This window comes from Photinus pyralis, unplaced genomic scaffold, assembly GCF_008802855.1.
Source record: "Photinus pyralis isolate 1611_PpyrPB1 unplaced genomic scaffold, Ppyr1.3 Ppyr1.4_LG1, whole genome shotgun sequence".
Lineage (NCBI taxonomy): Eukaryota > Metazoa > Arthropoda > Insecta > Coleoptera > Lampyridae > Photinus > Photinus pyralis.
The window spans coordinates 60,102,774-60,123,940 of NW_022170249.1; the positions used below are offsets into that span (position 1 = coordinate 60,102,774).

At 35.3% G+C, this 21,167-nt stretch overlaps 2 protein-coding genes and 1 non-coding gene across 3 annotated transcripts in view; all 3 read right to left on the minus strand.

Annotated features, from left to right (window-relative positions):
- The window catches only part of LOC116164453, a 1,086-nt gene extending 138 nt beyond the window's left edge, over window positions 1–948 (minus strand). The window contains exon 1 of the mRNA XM_031478646.1: window positions 21–948. Coding sequence (XP_031334506.1) covers window positions 21–948 — 928 coding nt within the window. The remainder of the gene's footprint in view (window positions 1–20) is intronic.
- Window positions 949–5,404: 4,456 nt separating this feature from the next.
- On the minus strand, window positions 5,405–6,181 carry LOC116164463. Its single transcript, XM_031478655.1, has one exon. The coding sequence runs from the start codon at window positions 6,179–6,181 to the stop codon at window positions 5,405–5,407; it is 777 nt and encodes a 258-aa protein (XP_031334515.1).
- Window positions 6,182–20,316: 14,135 nt separating this feature from the next.
- Window positions 20,317–20,435, minus strand: LOC116160724. Its single transcript, XR_004143309.1, has one exon. It is a non-coding gene; the product is annotated as a 5S ribosomal RNA (ribosomal RNA).
- Between the last annotated feature and the right edge of the window lie 732 nt (window positions 20,436–21,167).

The window sequence follows — 21,167 nt, forward strand, 5'->3', positions numbered from 1 at the left end:
ATCATTGTTGAATGAAAAACCTTCGATGGCTAGAGTGATCCTCTCTTCATTCTCCACTTCTGAACGTAAGAATTTCATTAACTTATCTAATCTAGAATTCATAGAATTGCTAGACGCTGCTGCAAAATCTGACGATTGCTGCCAGGCGCGCAAGAATTCTTCTGGCAGAGACGATTCTACCAACGGATACAACATGGCCGCACACATATCAGTATTCACGCCTAAAGTCTGCAAGGAACGGATTTGAGTCTCTAGTTTATCATACAAACTGGCGATCTCATTTTTAGAATGTGTACCGTCATTACGCAAAACTAGTTTCAACAACTCTCGAACGTAAAATTCTATGAGTAAATCGTCTCTGCCGAAACGCGTTTTCAATCGGTTAACTGCTTCAGAATAATTTCCTGCAGTTGGAGGAAAACCTTCGATGACGTCTCTAGCTTTAGAATTCGGCACAGTCGCGAAAATTAAATATTGAAACTTATCCTCTAATGCAATCGTCTCATCAGTATGAATTTTTTCAAACTGACTCCAAAAGGGCAGCCAATCTCGTATTGACCCGTCAAACTTTTTTAATTCAATTTTGGGTAGTTTCATTTTGCGTTGTCGTTTAGTAAAATCGCTATTAGCATCGCTATTAACCTCTTCTGATGGTTTAATAACAAATCTACTATATCTCACCTTTAACTGTGTAAATGTAGCTACATATTTTTCGGTACCTTCCAACTCCTGCAGCATGGTTTCTTCTGATGTTTCCTCTTCCAATAATTTATCCATTATCTCATCATCAGATTTTCTTAAATAGTCCATCTTTACATGAAGTTGTTCCCATGCAGCTTCTGTCTCTACTGGGTCCCTATTTGAATCTGCTAATAGAGATGTCAAATTATTAGCTACGCGTGTGAATACACTGCGACACGCCGCACGTTTATTTCTAAGACTTTCCATTTTCTAAAAATAGAAATGACTATTAAAACTTGGTACCCAATGAATGTTCAACACGAATTCAACGTAAAGCTCACTATTACTGACTAACTGTCCAGCAAATCTCTTGTCGGATGTTAGGCGTATGTAATCTTGTTACTACTGTGCAAACGGTCAAAGTCCGGTACTACACAGCAAAACCACCAATAGATACACGTCCTGTCACGGTCGCCACAATGTTTCGCAAACAAAGAAAATCAGGTTCTTATTCAGTAATTGAGAATAGTACATTGAAATACAAGTGCAGAAACGGTATTATTGAAAAACGAGTATAAATGTACTATTATACGAGTTTTTCAATGACCGTTTCGGCATGCGTGTTTCATACTATTTTTTCTACGAAAGTGAAAAATTCTTCTCTAGAAATTAGAAATTTCAACTAGCCAAATAACGACAAAAAATCGTATAGTCTGATCTTAGTTGGATGTTTCAATTGTAAATGATCCAGTAAGCCGGTTGCCATGACAAAACATAATTGTTTGAAAAATCGTAAATTTAAGTCAAACAATTTGTGGCGTAGTGAAAAGAGTCTTCTGTACCCACTGCACCCAATGTAAATTTCCATAAGAGCGCCCGCCATAAAAACTCTATTTGTTTTTCCAAAAACAATTTTTTTTAAGAACTATTTTATAAATTTAGACCTTTATCTACAAAATGTTCGGGCTATTTTTTTTAAAAAGTTTATAGCAACTGAATACCGATTGTTTAAAGATTAGATGTTTCGCACCGATTATTGCGCTAATCTGTTTTATTTTTTTACTCTCGATCAAGACGATTTATGGAAAAAGTAAACCGACAGTTTTTTAGATAAGTTACTTCTAAATGTGACCCCAAAAAATGAAATCATAATTTTTGTAAATAAAGTCTGTATCTTGGCGGGCGTTAAATCAACAATTTGAGCGTAACAAGTGGCGCCGCTGCACAGTCTCGGTGGGAACTAACTAAGGACCAAGACAGGAGTTGACAAAGCAAGAATATCATCTTATTTCTTGCAGCTATAATCATCTATACACTATAATGTAAAAAAGTTGCGCTTAGGTAAAGAAGACTCTTAAATTTTGACGAAACTGAAGATGAAGAAGGTATGTGCACCCCGCCGGACGTTGCGGAAATGGCTAATGCGATTTCGCATGAATTGCTACCCCAAAAGTCTAAGCAGCGTTTCGGAAAGGAGCGTTTTCATAAGAGAACAAATCGCTAAGTTTTTGAGAGAAGCGCCTGATGAAACATTTGTAATGATGAAGGTTTGTGAATTTCTTATTATATTTTTAAATCATAAATAAGCATAATTTAATTACAGGTTGCTCTCGTCCTTGGAGTGGCTGGAGCTTGCCGTCGGAGCGAACGTTGTAAAATGACTGTAACGGATTTCACAGAACAAGCACAGCTTACTTACTAAGTAAGCTGTGGTAAGTAAGCTGTGGAACAAGATGCAATTTTATTGATACCTAACGATTCCTGACTCCAAGAATCATGCCCCAAGAACGTTTTCTGTAGCAGAAGGCAAAGAAAATTCTACCATTGTCTGTCTTATACCTATAACGAAACTGTGAATAAAGCAATACAATTACAAAGAGTTACTTCGTATATGTTTATTAGCGTGTAGAAAATGCGTGCAGAAAATATTTTTTTGTACTCATTGAATGGAAAGATAATGTTTCCAAGCATCCTCGATGCACGGGAAAACGACTTTCCCGCATCGCGGTGTTTTTTAGTTTCCGCTGGAGAGAAGGGGTTATGCGCGTTCTTCGGTTGGTAGTACTTATTGAAGTCAACGAACGTCATGTCATGGTTAACTGTCATCTGCTGTAAAATCAATTAAACCGTTGGTTGAGGGTATTTAGTGCGATTAATCGGAAACAGACGTACACTAAGTTTTACGTAAATATAAACAAGAACTTATAACGCAATCAAATTATTTTTCAGAAGTGGAACTCAAGAAAAAGTAAAATTTATTGTTAAAACGTCTTAAAATGTGACCAGTGATATTCTGCAACTATTCGCATACCTATGCAGTTTAAGAAAGCACATATTAACACACACAAAGCTTCCAAGGATTTTAAATGTAACGAGTGTATTTACGCAACTCAAGATAAATCAAATTTGAGAACACATTTCTTCACACATGTCTTCTGGGAATATTAAATACGATCAGTACACTTACGCGACCAATAAGAGCACTCTTTTCAAAGCATATTTCTTAACATTGAAGACTTCCAAGGATATTTAGTGCAAACGATGCAATGCCGTGACCAGTAGTAGCACTCATTGCAAAGGCAAAATATGTATTAACCAAAGATGTGGAAGTTTTAAATGTGACCAGTGCAATGGTAGTTACAAAATTATGTTACCAACCAAACATATGATTGTGTTACCAACTCATGATTAAAAAAAACTAATTTACAAAACTTTATTAATTTTGACCTTTTTTTACGCAATTCGTTACAAAAAATATTGTACCTAACTCTTTCGGAAAGAATTTTCCCGCATTCGCACTAAATGCAGCACTCCCTACGGTCGTGCTGCAAACAAAGTGCTCATGCGGGAAAATTAACTTACCGAACTTGTTAGGTAAATAACTATTGCCGCACTAGTGTTTCAAAGATCTGTTTTCACAATCAATTTACCTACAAAAACAATCGTGTTTCTACACTTTCGTAGAAAATAGCTATTTATGATATGAGTGTTAAAAGTAATGTTTTACTTTGTGAGTGAAAAAGTTTGCGAAACGAGCGAAGCGAGTGGAGCAATTTCACGAACTAAGTAATACCATTGAATAAAAACACTATAAGAAGCCTTAACCATTGAATTTATAACTATAAATTCAATGCCTTAACGCTTATGGAAGAAAGCGCGACAAATCCCCTTGCACCCGCATTGGTTGTGATCAGCGAACTCTCTTTGCGGTAAATAGGAGCACAGATTTAAATATACTAAATCTGTGATAGGAGGAAAGCAAATTCTCATTCTTCTCAGTTCAAGAATCGACACTATTGACAGTGTTTCCATTATATTCTCAGTTCAATCTCTGTCGCGCTTTATTTCCACGGGGTTAGGCTTCTTATAGTGTTTTTATTCAATGGTAATACTTACTTTTAACACGAATACCATACAACATTTTTTGTATAACTGCTCCTTAATTCTTCTCTAAGAACTGCTCCCTTTGGATAATAAAATAGATCACATGCTGGCGTCATTTGTCATACCTATGTTAATTAATTTCTGACGTTTCAGTAATTATTATCAGATTGGCTGTGAAGTGACTGTATTAGGACACGCCGAATCACCTTAGTTACCAACAAACAACCCTGTTTTGTTCTTGTGGTTTTTTAAAGTTCTTGCTAGTGTTTAAAGCTTAATTTCGCGTAATGGAGAATAATAATACTGATGAATTGTGTGTTCCTGGCGATATTGAAGAGGCTGCCAAAAGAGCTACGTTTGAATTATTACCGAAAAAATCAGCTCAACAGTATGACATTGCATATTCTAATTTTCTCAGCTGGTGTAGAATTAAAAAAGTGGAAGGAAACTTCAGTGAATCCGTATTTTTAGCTTATTTGGAAGAGAAATCTAAAATATGGAACTCGTCAACTTTGTGGAGTAAATTTTTAATGATAAAGGCGAGTGCGCTCGTTAAAAATGGTGTCGATGTGAGCAAATATTTCAAGGTAATCGCTTTCTTAAAGCGGAAAAATGAAGGCTACAGTCCCAAAAAATCAAAAACCCTTACGTTTGAGCAAGTTCAAAGATTTTTAAACGAGGCACCAGATGAAAAATACTTGATGGTGAAAGTTGCCACTATTTTCGGAATATATGGAGCCTGTCGGCGTGAAGAGCTATGTAATTTATTAACAGAAATTACAAATGCACTGCCAACCCAGTTGGTATAAACACGTTTGGAAAAATGCCCTCTACCATTGCCGAGTTTCTGAATCTTCCGGACACAAAGGCTGTTTAAAAACTAGTTTAAGGGTATCCATTGTAGCCAGCGCGCACCCCCACTTAGCGCATTCCCGCTTATTGTCAGCGAGTTTACCTGGCTTAATAAATTATGTAAAATTAGGACTTCGTTTAGAACCATGTAAATGTAAACATCAAGAAGATGTACTCGTATTTTTCTATGTTAAATAAATTACATGTGCATTGTTACCAGCGCTATTTTTCTACATAAGAAGTTTTTGTTTAGCCCCCTCTTTGAAGGGAACCTTCAAAAGTACAAATAACATATAGTTAAAACACCTTATTGAACATGAGAAAGAGTATAATAAATTAGACACAGTTAAATATTAATATCAATTTTTCATAAAAAAAAACTTCCTAACACTAAGAACAAGAACGCTATCTACACATATTGTTTTTCACTGTACACTACGAGGCTAACGAGTCGACGGTTGTCTTTGTCTATAATACAACTTGTCGTCTAATCGGCTACAACTGGTAATGGGCACAAGTGTCGTGTAGACCTTTTGATGAGTCCGTGTGATGTGGTGATTTCTGCTACTCGAGGTACGTCATCTGGGCCACGTATTAACTTCGATATTCTTCCTAATGCCCATTTGTTGGGCGGTTGGTGTTTATCCTGAATCAGCACTAAACTGTCGATATGTAATTGTTGGCCTGAGCCGGTTTTCCACTTGTAAGTTTGATGTAATTGATGAATATATTCTTTGGAAAAACGGGTCCAAAAATGTTGACGCAGCTGTTGTACGTATTGCCACCGAGACAGTCTGTTTTGTGGTATACTTTCGATTCCGGGTGTCGGAACAGCGGTAATTGGTCGTCCAATTAAGAAATGGGCAGGTGTGATGGGTTCGAGATCATTAGGATCGTTAGACATTGAACTTAAAGGTCTTGAATTTAAAATGCTCTCAATTTGAGTTAACAGAGTGGAGAATTCTTCAAAAGTTAAAACGGAAGTGTTCATTACTCGTTTCAAATGAAACTTCATGCTTTTAACCGCTGCTTCCCACAGCCCTCCAAAATTTGGACTATAAGGGGGGATATAATGCCAGCTGATATTAAAGTTAGTTGCATAAGTCAATATTGAATTTTGGTTATTAGTTACAAATTGACCCAATTCATTTAATTCGTTATTTGCGCCTCGAAATGTTGACGCATTATCCGAGTATATATGAGTAGGAATACCACGTCTACCAATAAATCGTTTGAGGCATCCAAAAAAGCATTCAGTTGACATATCGCTTAATAATTCTATATGAATAGCCTTATAGGTAAAACAAATAAATATACATATATAACATTTGTGAATTTTGGCTCCTCGCCCTTTTCGGTCTTTCCATTGGAAAGGGCCTGCATGTTTCAAATTCAAACCAATTGCAGGTATTGCTCCGATGGGTGCTTTACCAAATAATAGAATCTCACAATGCTTGCCATTTCAAGTGGTTGGAATTGACTATGCAGGCCCTTTCCAATGGAAAGACCGAAAAGGGCGAGGAGCCAAAATTCACAAATGTTATATATGTATATTTATTTGTTTTACCTATAAGGCTATTCATATAGAATTATTAAGCGATATGTCAACTGAATGCTTTTTTGGATGCCTCAAACGATTTATTGGTAGACGTGGTATTCCTACTCATATATACTCGGATAATGCGTCAACATTTCGAGGCGCAAATAACGAATTAAAAGAATTGGGTCAATTTGTAACTAATAACCAAAATTCAATATTGACTTATGCAACTAACTTTAATATCAGCTGGCATTATATCCCCCCTTATAGTCCAAATTTTGGAGGGACCAAAACTTCTTATGTAGAAAAATAGCGCTGGTAACAATGCACATGTAATTTATTTAACATAGAAAAATACGAGTACATCTTCTTGATGTTTACATTTACATGGTTCTAAACGAAGTCCTAATTTTACATAATTTATTAAGCCAGGTAAACTCGCTGACAATAAGCGGGAATGCGCTAAGTGGGGGTGCGCGCTGGCTACAATGGATACCCTTAAACTAGTTTTTAAACACTCATCCACAGTGTTGTGTATCTATTGCGTTTTTGGTTCCTTTGTGTGCTTCAAAAAAAATGGACAAGGACATTGATGCCCTGTTGTCCCAATGGGGCATGTCTGACGAAATAGTGCAACGATTTAAAGGTAAGTAAGTGTTCCTACGCAGAATTTTTTCATTGTATCAGCTTTAAAATAATGGCGCAACATACATTGTAACTGATTTCTAAAAAAATGGTAATTTCAATATCCATTTATTGCAAGTTTGCTCAGGATTTTAAAGGTGCCTATATTAGAAATTTAGGATAGATTTTAATTCACGTACGTTAAACGAAACGCTTAAAAGCTCAGAAATTCAGCCACCCCGAACCGCGCCCAGAACAGTGTACCAAACACATTAATGTACTCGTACATTTTTTGCTTACTTTTATTGCCTATGTACTGTAATTAAACCACTATATTTTATACTTTTAGATAACCTAATTTGCCTCGACTATTTTCCCACCTTAAATGGACGAAAAGATTTAATGAAGGAGCTTAGGTATACCAGCTGTAGGTTTAAGATTAAAATTTGAACAAAAGCTCAATGAATGGGTACATTTAAAGCTGAGTACTTAAAAATGAGCTTACTTTACCTTTATCTAATGACTAATTTTCATTAACCTACACTTCTGCAAAATACACTGTGCACATACTTGTTTATTGTTTGCACACCATCTATTATTGCTTTCATTGTGCTTTCAATCTTTAACATAAGTACAGTAAATATCACCCAACCACTAGGTAAACTTCCTACTGTATTCCAGTCAGAGTTGGTAGGATTAACGCTTAGTGCAAGAACAGTTCTTATGCATAACATAAAGAACAAAACTATCAGAATCTCAAGTGACAGCAGGGCTGTCTTGCAGTGACTTGGTCACTGTAAAATTACCTCTAGGATGGTTTCCGAATGTCACCACGTACTAGAGGAAGTAGCAAGCAGCAACACCCTTGAACTCGTATGGGTCAAAGGGCATGCTGGAACGGAAGGTAATGAGAAAGCCGATAAATTAGCCCGACTGGCCTCAAAACAGGCGTTTTATGGTCCAGAGCCGGCTCTTCCACTTACAGTTAAAACTGTAAACAACCTAATAACTCAAGACGCCCAAACCCAGCACAGGGCTAGGTGGAACTTGATGTTAGATTGTCGCCATGCGAGAGAAGCCTTCAGAGGACCATCTCGTAGCTTGGCGCGTTTTTGTACAGGGCTATCAAGGAAGAACCTGAGGTTACTCGTGGGAATACTTTCTGGGCACTGTAAACTAAACAAGCACATGCACTGCATGGGTTTGGTGGAATCACCATCTTGTAGAGGATGTTACACAGACGACGAGACGGCATACCACATACTCTGTGAATGTCCCGCTCTAGTCCAACTGAGACGATCCATGTTGGGGGAATCCTGGCCGGACATGGCTACGATTAGAGCCTCCTCCCCTTCCAGCGTCCTAAGGTTCATCTCACGTGTGGGATGGCTTGAGTGATGTTGAGGGGTCGGGCGACCCTAGTCAGGGAGGTAGTACAAAGGGCCCGAATTTGAGGCCTAAGTACCCGTGGACACTGTTCACCCTCCTATCGTAATCCAGAATCCCAAGTACAGTAAATATTATTTCAATTAATAAACAAATAATTCTTATCAAGCAATTTAGCTATGCAACCTACTTTTCTAAAAGGAGTTCTAAGTGATGTTCATTTTTCAATATCTTATTATTACCTACATCCATCAATATTTGCTCGCGCCAGGTCAAAAATACAATTTATCTAACAATAATATTAATAACCTTATTAGGAAGTCTCGGAAATGACTACTGATACTGAATCTACATCTACATCAGAAAATCAAGCTTCCATAGTAGGCATAACTGAAGATACGCCTGTTGACCTTACGGCATCAGTTGAACTCCTGGATAACTACATTACCCTTGATTTACCACTACCAACCACTTCGTCTGGTTATGATGATTTTGAACTTAAGACGCTTTTGACAACTTCCGCGTTGGGAAAAAGTGTGCTGCAGTACTACGAAACCCACCAGCAGCTCAATAACACCCAACAAAACAGATTGGTGGACATTATTGTAAAACATTTGTATGTACAACTACATAGTCCGATGGAATTTTCTTCACATAATTTACATTTTGAATCTGAAAAATTGTTTCTTCTTATATGTATATTCATTCATAACAAATTGCATGAATCACATAACTGATAACATAATCAGCTGTCTTTTTCAAGTGGTTCAGTGTCTGAAAGAAACTAAAGCACTTATCATAACATGCATATTGATGCGGCCCAATATTTTTTTCCAAATCAGTTAAGACAAAGTTAAGTAGAATTTTATGCTGATTAACTATTGTATTCATAATTTCTTGTATTTTTTCAAATAGCAGAGAAAAAATAACTAATGCCCGTTTGCACCGACAAATTTAAGCTGAGCTTAGCTTAAGCGTAGCTTAAAATCCATGGCAACCATTGTCTCAGTAATCGTTGTCATGGACTTTAAGCTACTCTTAAGCTAAGCTACGCTTAAATTTGTCGGTGCAAACGGCCGTAAGGGTTTGTTAAAAGTAATTTTTGATATCTTTGAAAATAAATAAACGCCAGCGTATTTCGATAAATGCGATTTTTCGGTTTTTGTCAATAACTTCGTTATTTGTAAAGATACATGAAACTATGAATACGATTTTGTAGCTCATACGGTTTACAATATCCCTATAGTGGAATGGAAATAAAAAAAACTCACCCTGTATAATATTTTCATACATTAAATAATGGATACTTATTTTGTTTTGAATTAATACCTGCAATTACATTAGTTCATTTCGCACCAAGAAAAATTGTTCGATCGTTGGTAGCTGATGCGTCCAATTTCCAGGTTACAATTAGTTTATTTTTCAGATTAACTTGGCCTTTGAGCTGCTATATCCCCAGAAGCATTTGAACTTATATATACACTGGCAGACATTTATAACAAATTTGATACTGAAACGAAAAAATGAATTACGAGATCCTTATGTATTAGAATTAATCGACATTGTGGAGAAGGGAGGTAAGATTTTTATTCAATGTTTGACACTTTATATGAAAGGGAGCTGTGATAAAAAAAACTTAATAATTTGGTACCATTGTACAACATTACACAATCAACAAGAAATTATTATAATCAAAGGCTGTTATTCCTTTTTTTTTGTTTACAGGTGACAATTCAACTCATGTATAAAAAATCACATAAGCCGCAGTGTAATTGTCACTTTGACAGCGGCAAAAGTTACCTGCAACTTTTCCAGCGACAAATGCACTAGTGGTTTTTTCACTTATTCATTTTCGAACCAATAATCGCATTATCCTTTCCCATATGGCTAGTTTGACGTCTGTCAATAATTGATTAGTTTGGTGAATTTCTTGTTCGTTAAATTGTCCTGCCGAATTACACTCGAGGTTTGTATTTAAACCGAGCAAATTTGGGTTGTGGCAATTCAAATCTGTTTCCTTTAGCAATTGGACTCGAAAAACTGTCAACCTAAAAATGCTCCACCTGCGGTGTCGCATTTTTATTAGTTGACAATTTTTCTCGTCTAATTGCTAGGCAACAGATTTTCATTACCTAAACAACCCAAATTTACTCGGTAAAATACAAACCTCTTGTGCAATTATAAGTGATAATAATATTCCTGCTCAGTTGTATCTCCTGAACCAATGTGTGCCCCCTACAGGAAAATCTAGAGTGGGTAAAAGTACTTGGAAGTTCTCTACCTTGGAAAGCACGCATGGAATATTTCTACAGGTGAAGGTACTTTTGGTAACTATTATAGCATTTCTTTACATTGTTGATTTTATATTATCAGCACGCGGGAGATGTCGACTCTGAAATGAAGAAAAAGGCAGATGCAGCATATCAAAAGGGGCGAACGGTACAGCCTTATTTAATTTTCATTGGACCACCCTTGACTGAGATTAATCAGAATTTTGCTATAGTGGACAACATTAAATACGAGTTTGACAGTAGCGGTAAAGCATTTGATACGTTATTTAAATTATTTAATGTATTGAACCTAAATTTTCCCCAAGAAAGTGAGCATATTTATTTGATAATTCAAAAAGCTGTGTATAAAATCGACACTCCTTATGATAAAAATATTCCAAGCATAATGGACGTTGTCAGACTTGGTTCCTAATTACGCATACTCCACTTTGAAATTAAGCATATTTTTAAGTAGCCTGTATATACGTAGAATTAGATTTAATTTAGTTTACTTTTGTGGGTTACGGTACATAAGTTAAAATGAAATGCCAAATTTGCCAAAAAGATTATTCTACTCTAAATAAGTATATCATACATATTGAATTTGCTCATTCTTTTGTGAGCCGTTTTGAGTGTCCAGTTGTTGGCTGTTATAGAGCCTATCACCAAAAGTCGAGCTTCAGAAAACATGTCAAAAGTAAACACACCCATGCACATCCCTTGCCATCATCATTAAATGACGAAAGCTTAGTAGCGTCTGAACCTATTCAAAACATATCTTGTGGTTCTCCACTTGAAAGCGTTTCTCAAGAAAAATCCCAAAATGAATGTGAAATAGATGACACAAATGAGTTTAATCATAGGATAAACGAATTCAGTACCATGTTTAACACTGCGGTGCAACGTTTTATATCTAAATTGTACTCGATCCAATCCGTTAACAGAACAACCATACAAATTGTTATTGATTTAGTGACCCAATTTTTGTCTTCTGGTGTAGTAGAATGTATAAAAGAATGTTGTTTAATTGCGTTTAAAGCATCTGACAGTAATTCCATAGCTGTAATTGATGATATGTTCCAACTGCTAAGTGATCCTTTTAAAAACTTAAAGACGGAATACAAAAGAATTCAATTTTTCGAAAACTCTAATTTATTTGTTCCCCCCGAACCACATGTTGTGGGTATGTCACAAAACAGTAAGAGGAAAAACAATAATGTGTTGATGAAGCTTGGCAATAACATATCTTATTTCATCCCTATGGCAAAGACCTTAACTTTATTTTTGCAATTACCAGGAGTTTTTGATGCTATTTTAAACTACCAACGTGAATTGTCCAAATCTGACAACGGTATTTTACAAAACATAGTAAATGGAAGCATATGGCAAAAATTAAAGGTGGATTTAAGAAATGAAATTAATTTTCCTATCGTAGTCTACTTTGACGATTTTGAAATCTTAAACCCGCTCGGTTCTCACGCAGGCCAGTATAAACTCGGTGCTATTTATTATACAGTTCCAACAATTCCGCCTGCTTACGGTTCTAAATTAGAAAACATTTTTTTGGCTTCACTTTTTTATAGCGGAGATAGAACTAAATTTGGCAATAGAAAACTATTTAGTAGGTTAATTCAAGAATTAAATTTTTTACAAAAAACTGGAATAACAATCAAAGTGGATAAAAAAACTATTCATCTAAGATTCACATTAGTAACCATCATCGGAGACAATCTTGGACTAAATTCTATTTTGGGTTTCTTTGAATCCTTTTCATCGCAATACTGTTGTCGAATTTGCACGTGTACAAAAGATGAGATGAGAGTGAACTGCCAAGAAACCAAAAATACAATTCGAGACATAAGTTTGTATAATAAGCATCTACAAGACAAAGTAGTGATAAAGGAAGAATGTATATGGAACGAGATAAGCAACTTTCATGTTTATGAAAACTTATATTGTGACGTCATGCACGATTTGCTTGAAGGAATACACAGATACGATATGTTAGTTATTATAAACCAATTGATAAAAAAAGAAGTATTTCACATTAGACCTTCTAAATGCTAGAATAAAATTTACTACGTATAACAATTTTCAAAAAAATTCCTCCCGGTTTTTCTTCAGACCAACTAAAAAAAATTCTCTTATATTATCCGCTTCCGAAATGTTATGTTTAATCAGAAATTTTAGATTTATTGTCGGCGATTTGGTATCCGAGGGGGACGAAATATAGAAGTTATATTTACTTATATACGATATAACAGAAATTTTGACTTCACCCATGATTCGAGAAAATGCATTAGATTATTTAAACAATATAATAGCAGAACATAATTCCTTATTTATAAAAATATCCGAGAGTCACTTGAAACCAAAATTTCATTTTTTAGTTCACTATGCAAGAATAATTTTAAAAATTGGACCGCCTATGCTTTTGTCTAGCATGAGATACGAGGGTAAACACGCGGATTTTAAAAATATTGCTAAAAATGTGAAATGCCGTAAAAATATTCCATATACACTCTCTTTCAAATATCAACTCAAATTGTGTTCTAGGTTTTTATCTAACGAAGGCTTTGTTGATAATATAGACATCGGTCTTTTGGATAAAGTGAACATTCAAAAATTCAAAGGGTTTATTAATGAAGGCATTGAACAGTTTTCGATTACAAAGTTTTATGAAATTAACGGTATTAAATATGATCCCAAGTTAATACTTCTATTAGACTATAACAATGTGTCACCGCTCCGCATCCGTGGGACACGCTGAAAGAAAAAAAAAACAAAACGAACACAAAGGAAAATCTGGACAAACACGTAGCCTGGTTACAGCGGTGATCAAAAGATCTGTTGCCGGCCGCTCGTCGGTGTAGGTCGAGGTCAAACTAAAAGTGTGCAAAAATCCCAGGCGCCAGAAGCTGTATATAAGATAACAAACAGATCGTGCACTGAGAAAAATACCTTCTAATGGATAAAAAAAATCTATTAGTAGCTACAAAAAATCTGCATGAAATAGGACTCAAATAGATAAACTTTTGTTACTAATAAAACCTCTTATTTAAAAAGACTTATTTGCTATAAATAAGGAATCGGCGGACCTTCTACTAATAGAAAACCCATTTGCAATAGCAGTCTTTTTCTATAGCTAATGAATTGGTGTCTATTTATTACAAATAAGTTTTGTTCTGCATCTAATGACGATCTTATTCACTACAATCACAGATTCCTGCAACAACAAATGGTCCACTTATTTACCAGTAAAAGTTACTTTACTACTGACAAAATCGTAATTTTGCTGTTGGTAGTAAATAGCCGTTATTATCTTGAACTCTAGCTAATAAGTTTCTATTTATTACAATTAAGTTTTTTTGTTACACTTATTAAAATTTTTTACTTATTACAAACCAGTTCTGTGCAACTACAAGAGTGTTCATCTATTTATCAGTAAAACTGATTTATTAATGACTCTGCTGTTGCAAATAAATATCTATCATTTCTAACTGATATTGTTTTGCGACATAAATAAATTTCTGTTCATTACAAATAAGTATGATTTTGTGTCATTAAAAAGGTTTGTTATAATCACAATAAGGTATCCATGCAATGCAGCTACAATATGTACCAACGCCTGCAGTGTGTTTCAAACCGCATACAAAATACATGCATATGTGTTTCCATATATGTATGAAAAAACAAGTATAATTGTCATTCGTCACCAACTGGGATACATTTTCCAAATCACACTTGGACTTCTTTAAAACATTAATACGTTGTAGGTACTTAAGTTCCATCCGATTTCTAATGCAAGGAACTATATATGCGGTATGTTTGAAAATAAGTATGCAAATTTGTATGTCTCATGATTACTTGAAACTCATCAAAAATACACATTTGGATATATAATAGAAGAAAAATAATGTTTATTGAAATAAATCAATTTACAATACTTGAAAAACATTATAAACTAAGTATACATTCTGTTTATGAAATATTTGATGCAAACTAATTAAAAAATATTAGGTACACTTTATATCATCAATATATTGAAATGAATTTTTTATTTTCCCGAGTAATCATAACATGAGTATTATAACAATGCAACTCTCTAGAAAACACACACACGATATTATTTGTGTTTTTGACTTCAAATGAATATAAATGTCGATTGAAAACAATTGTTTCCAATAATTCGCAAATAAAACAAATGTGTTCATCTTTGTTTATCATTATATTAATAATTTTTCCAAAAGAAGGCATTTCATTAACATAAGAAATAAGAAGAATGTCGTTTTTGAAAAAGACTTTGCAATTTGTAGCTACTTTAAAAACTTCAAATACATCTTCGCCTTGAAATTTCTTTAACTTTTCCGATACTTCAGGTAAATTTTCAATATTGTACAAAGAAGTGATATTATATTAGAAGTCACTTTTGTAGATTTAGAATGTTTAAAAGAATTTGAAAATCCCTTGCCTAAAGAAAACCGCAAAGACAATTGAAGTTGATGTTTTACAGCTAGAGTTTTAGTTATATTAACTCTTGACGTACCGTGAAGTTTTCATAATAAAAAAGTTACGGTCATTTAAGTGTAAACCTACCGACCTCGCCGAGTCGGGAGTCGCGAGTGAGACGGAGAGGGAAGGATAGTCAGCAGCGTTCGCTAAACAAGGAGCGATGCGTAAGAGGTTCTACTTTACTAAGAAATTTCTCTCCGAATACCAAAACTTGCTATTTAGGCGTTTACAAATGCATTCCGCCGATTTGCATTGTAAAATCTCAAACTATTCATTAACTCCATGTATTCGTTTAGGAGCCACCCTCAAAAAAGTGGTAAAGTTTCCATTACTCCTTTATTTTTTTTCTCAGCGACAGTTACAGAGACTGATGGTAAGTCTTTGAATAGGTTTTGCTGTATGCCCTTTCCGGTTTTGCAAATAATTTTTCAAAATTCCTACCACGAAAGGGCACACCCCTCAATAGGGGTGCGAAAAAATGTTGATTTCGACGAAATTTGGTATCTGGTGGTTTTTGAATATAAAAATCCCGAATCTGAAATTAGTTTTTGAAAATTCGAAAAAAATAATTCCACTGCAATTCTTGGCCGGACAACGAAAATTGACAAAATTCCACGAAGTTTGTTGTGTAGGTACATACGGAACAAAATTGTTGAACAGTTTTTCTTAAGGTCATTTTTCAAACAAAAGTTACACTCATTTGCAAATTGGCCTTTCGGGTCAGAAAATGTTCTCCGACAGTGGCATAACAAGTACAGTAAACGTCAATATTACATGTTCTGCTAAGGGTGTCTACCTACATTTCACAAAAATTTGTCAAATAAAAAATGATAATTTTGAGCATTAATAACTTCGACATCAATGAGGAAACAGTCACAGAATAAGAATAAGTAGGCCATCTTCTGTGGAAACAGACGAAAAAAATTCAACGCACAGTCCTTTTTCAAAAGCGAGATACATCGGCAGAAGAAATCCAAATTCCTCATTTACCTATCACTAGATAACGACCCGATAACTGACTTTAACAACCTAAGTACATCTGATAATCCTAAGTAAGTTCCGGTATCTACCATTCAATATATGTATGCCGTTTTTGAATTCTCCACCAACGAGCTACAATACCATCCTAACCATCGTCTAGTGAAATCAAAAAACAAGCCTGAATCTTTGGGACAAAATCATACCGCTGTCACTGCTGATCTTGCAATATACAGCACAGCACAAGAGATACCTAATGTGGAGTAACCCCCAAAATTTACAGGGAAAGGTACCTATTTGTACCTATATATTTCACCAAAGAACTGAGATACATGGAGTTAATGAATTGTTTGAGATTTTACAATGCAACTCGGCGGAATGCATTTGTAAACGCTAAACGGCCTAAATAGCTAGTTTTGGTATTCGGAGAGAAATTTCTTAGTAAAGTAGAACCTCTTACGCATCGCTCCTTGTTGCGCGAACGATGTTGGCTATCCTTCCCTCTCCGTCTCACTCGCGACTCTCGACTCGGCGAGGTCGGTAGGTTTTTACTTAAATGACCGTAACTTTTTTATTATGAAAAATTCACGGTAATGTTATAGACAATTCAACTCATGTACAAAAAATCGCATAAGCCGCAGTGCAATTGTCACTTTGACAGCGGCAAAAGTTACCTGCATCTTTTCCAGCGACAAATGCACTAGTGGTTTTTTCACTATTCATTTTCGAACCAATTATCGCATTATCCTTTCCCATATGACTAGTTTGACGTCTGTCAATAATTGATTAGTTTCGTGAATTTCTTGTTCGTTAAATTGTCCTGCCGAATTACACTCGAGGTTTGTATTAAACCGAGTAAATTTGGGTTGTTGCAACTCAAATCTGTATCCTTTTAGCAATTGAACTCGAAAAACTGTCAACCTAAAAATGCTCCACCTGCGGTGTCGCATTTTTATTAGTTGACAGTTTTTCTTGTCTAATTGCTAGGCAACAAATTTTCATTACCTAAACAACCCAAATTTACTCGGTAAAATACAAACCTCTTGTGCAATTATAAGTGAAAAATTCACGGTAATGTTATAGAAAATAAAATAATCACAATGCTTTGGAGCATCGAATGAGCTATAAATATTGGAAATCGATATCGTGAAATAAAAAGTTATGAGAGTTCAAAGTGCGCACTTTTCATCTGCTACACAAATTTTGGAAGTTGACGGTTATTTTTCTAAAAACTGTGCATAACAAGGTAGGTAAATATGAATGCTTTAGATTCTGCTATAAATGTACTTTCATTTTACAAAAGGAATGATTGATGTATATCGCTTAGTTGCTGAGAAAACAAATACTTTCGGTGGTCTAGTCGCGCGCGCGAAAATGAGTAAATTTCAACTTTAGCGGCGTATAACTTTTCTCAGGACCACGGGAAAATGTCGTAAAGCGAGATTCTGAAGGTTCAAACATTTCTGAACAAAATGGTGTGGGTCCCAATTCTTTCTACTCCGAAAAAAAAAACTACCTCAAATAAGCGAGTTAGCGCCGGCTCTCCGCTGCACTAATTTGTAGTGGGTTTTATCAGAGATTTAAATATACTACAGATGGATCATGGGATACGCGATTGTGGAAACATTAAACATAACAAATGCTCCAGCTGCTAGCGCACCTATATGAAGAAGAGCTTGTCGCAGCGTTACGAGACGTTACTCTAGACCTAGAGCAAGCAGAACATTCGGATCAGAGGCGGACTGGTAACCTTTAAGCGGCCCGGGGAAAATATTTATCGGCCCATTTTTTAGAGTTGGGAGTCGCGGGTTAACATTTAGTTCTATAGAAATAGTCTCTTTAATGTTTTGAGCAGTATCAACAATAACTTTGCCTTGATAACTTGTTCTTAAATTTGACGTTTTATTACTTAAATTTTTTACTATTGTGTAATTATAGTGACCGTTGGTTTTAATTGTCCTCGTCTTGGCTTTCCCGGGTGCTTTTTCTTTGTTTTTCACAAATAACGCTGTTGACATATGTGAATTTAGCAATGGGCGAATTTTTTTAACAATAAAAGTGGTTCCAAGAAATTACCATGGTGCCCTGGTTCATTAACGATAGGAGGTCCTCGTTTCTATTATCTCTGTACCCTATATTGCACTTTCCAATTACTGTAATGACATCAATTATACAATTATCCGTAATCACAATTTATTTATTATTATTTAATTCCAACAGCAATAATGCCTATTACAGGAATTATCAAAATAAAAATACACATAATATAAAGTATATACATTTTGGTACCCAATATAGATACATCGTATGCCGTATAAACAAAGTTTCTTGCCTCTCTTTCGCTGACATAAAGGAAGACTTTCTTGTTTTGGCAAACTGTATTAAAAAGTTAAGAAGACTCATTGTCCAGTGTAGCTCTTACAAATGTGTCAATTGTCATATAACTCGTACATAAAAGTAATTTGATAACACCGTTTTTGTGCCACATTAAAGATGAATAGCTCAGGACAGGTATAGACTACACCGCAAGATTTGCGGAATGTAGTGGCAGAGATTTTGCAAAGCACTTAATTCCGCGACCAGTTACGCTCCTCGATTGAAAGCGCCTCTTCCAGTAGGGTTAATAATGCAACAGCGAGTGCAATAGGCTTACAAACATCCACAAGAATACCCGTCTCTTCACCTGAGGAGGAGCTACGGACATTATTTCCATCTATAAGGAGCTCTGATAAACCGGAATCGCTCCCTTGGATTGGTTATTGGAACGGGTCGCCGGGGTCGAGTGCGGGAATATAAAAGATGCACTGATCGTAGTCGGTTTATTAATTGGTCACAAATCGGGTGTTATAGTCTTAATCGGGAATAGTCGTAATTTGATAGCTTTCTAAATATAAGAAACGAATATCAGCACATGTCTTAGATAAAAACATCACTTAACTTAAGTACGAACCTAAATTACACAGTACTATGAACTTACCTAAATATAAGAGACGAACTCCACAAGGTATCTTAATAATTACAATTAAGTTCGCTAAGCTGGACCATGCTCGCCTTATTCTAGAATTGCCTATGAAAATTTCCAAATAACAAGGAAATCAGAAAAATGATAATGATGACCACCTGTAGAAACATATTTAAGTTTGAGTTATTTCTGATTATTGTTAATATATATTACTACCAGCGCCATCTATTGAGGAAATACAGACCTTAAAATTTATATTAGACAGAATTCTATTTTATTTTGAATTATTTGTATGTTTCGCTATACTGATAAGGAAGTACCTAGCAGAAACCTTTCAAATGCTGTAGGACACAAAAAAAAGAAAAAAACCTAAACACAATTCAACTGTATTATCAGATTTTAAACGGGATGTTATACTATTTTAATTACCAAACCAGAATGCACGAGAACATTAACAGGATTGAAAAAAGGTTGGGCTTATGCAAATGGTAGTACCTACACTTAGTGTTAGTGTGTTATGGTGTAACAGCTGCAACATTTCAGAAAATATAGACAGAACAAGAGATTATGCATTATATTTCAACTTTGTTTGCAGAGAAATTACATGGTTGTGATGTAAAGTTCGAAATTTTAATACCATTCGGTGGAACATTAGTGAAACCAAATTTGGCGCAAGGAACAGTTTTAGATGGTGCTGTTATGTGTCATTTATTTGCACAAAAAACCGTTTATGTTAGATGTTTACGTCAATTGATGATGATCATACTAGAGATAATGAAATCAATGAGAGGGTGATAGGGTGCAAATGTTTGTTAGGGAGAACCATCATTCTCCCGAAGATGATATTACTTTTTGTGATGAGGATGACACTGAAGGGGGCACACAAACACGCCCTAAGCACACTGCTGATTCTCCTGATAACTTCACCAGTATTGAGTAGAACAGTCCTTTGATGAAATATTCGATCATGACACTACACCGAATGAAGGAAATTTCGTTAAAATCGCAAAGGGAATACAAAAGTCCCGAAAAATGCACAAAACGAAACAATTTTCAATTTCGCAAAGTGTAAAAGTAGTTATCGCTAAATATGTGTCAAAAGGAAGCGAAAATTAGAAAAAAAAAGGAGACAACGGCACGCGGTGTTCCCAAGCGGTCAGCCATCCAAGTACTGACCGCGCCCGACGTTGCTTAACTTCGGTGATCGGACGAGAACCGGTGTTTTCAACGTGGTATGGCCGTTGTCGAGAAATATGGTGATCTAAGGGAAATAATAGTAGAAATTATTCGTCAGAAGAAGAACAAAGAGATGCACGCAAAGGATTCAAACGTGTCGCAAATTTACCAATTTTGAGCACTTTTCTAATCGAACGTAAATAAATATTTCGATGAATAAAGGAGAGTTCGTTAAAATCGCAAAGAGAATACAAACGTCCCGAAAAATGCACAAAACGAAACAATTTTAAATTTCGCAAAGTGTAAAAGTAGTATCGCTAAATATGTGTCAAAAGGAAGCGAAAATTAGAAAAAAAAAGGAGACAACGGCACGCGGTGTTCCCAAGCGGTCACCCATCCAAGTACTGACCGCGCCCGACGTTGCTCAACTTCGGTGATCGGACAAGAACCAAAAATCAAATCAAAAACAATTTATTTACATTATTTACATTTCGTTCACATACATGTAAGTAATAATAAAAACAACTTACATTGCTAATACCTCATTACCTACCTACGAGTATATGTAGGGGAAGGTGGTACTAACTGAGCCAAAAAATATATATTGCAGTACAAACATTTTATTTATTTGATTATAAGAAATGTAATAATAAAAATTCAAAGTATGGTGTCTATCCTCACTTAAAAATGGGTGGAATTTTTTCGCACTTTGCAGAAAAGGTAGACAACTTTGAATTGTACCTAATAAACTATATAAAAACATTTATAACTTTTTTAAATCATTTATCACAATTGATAATAT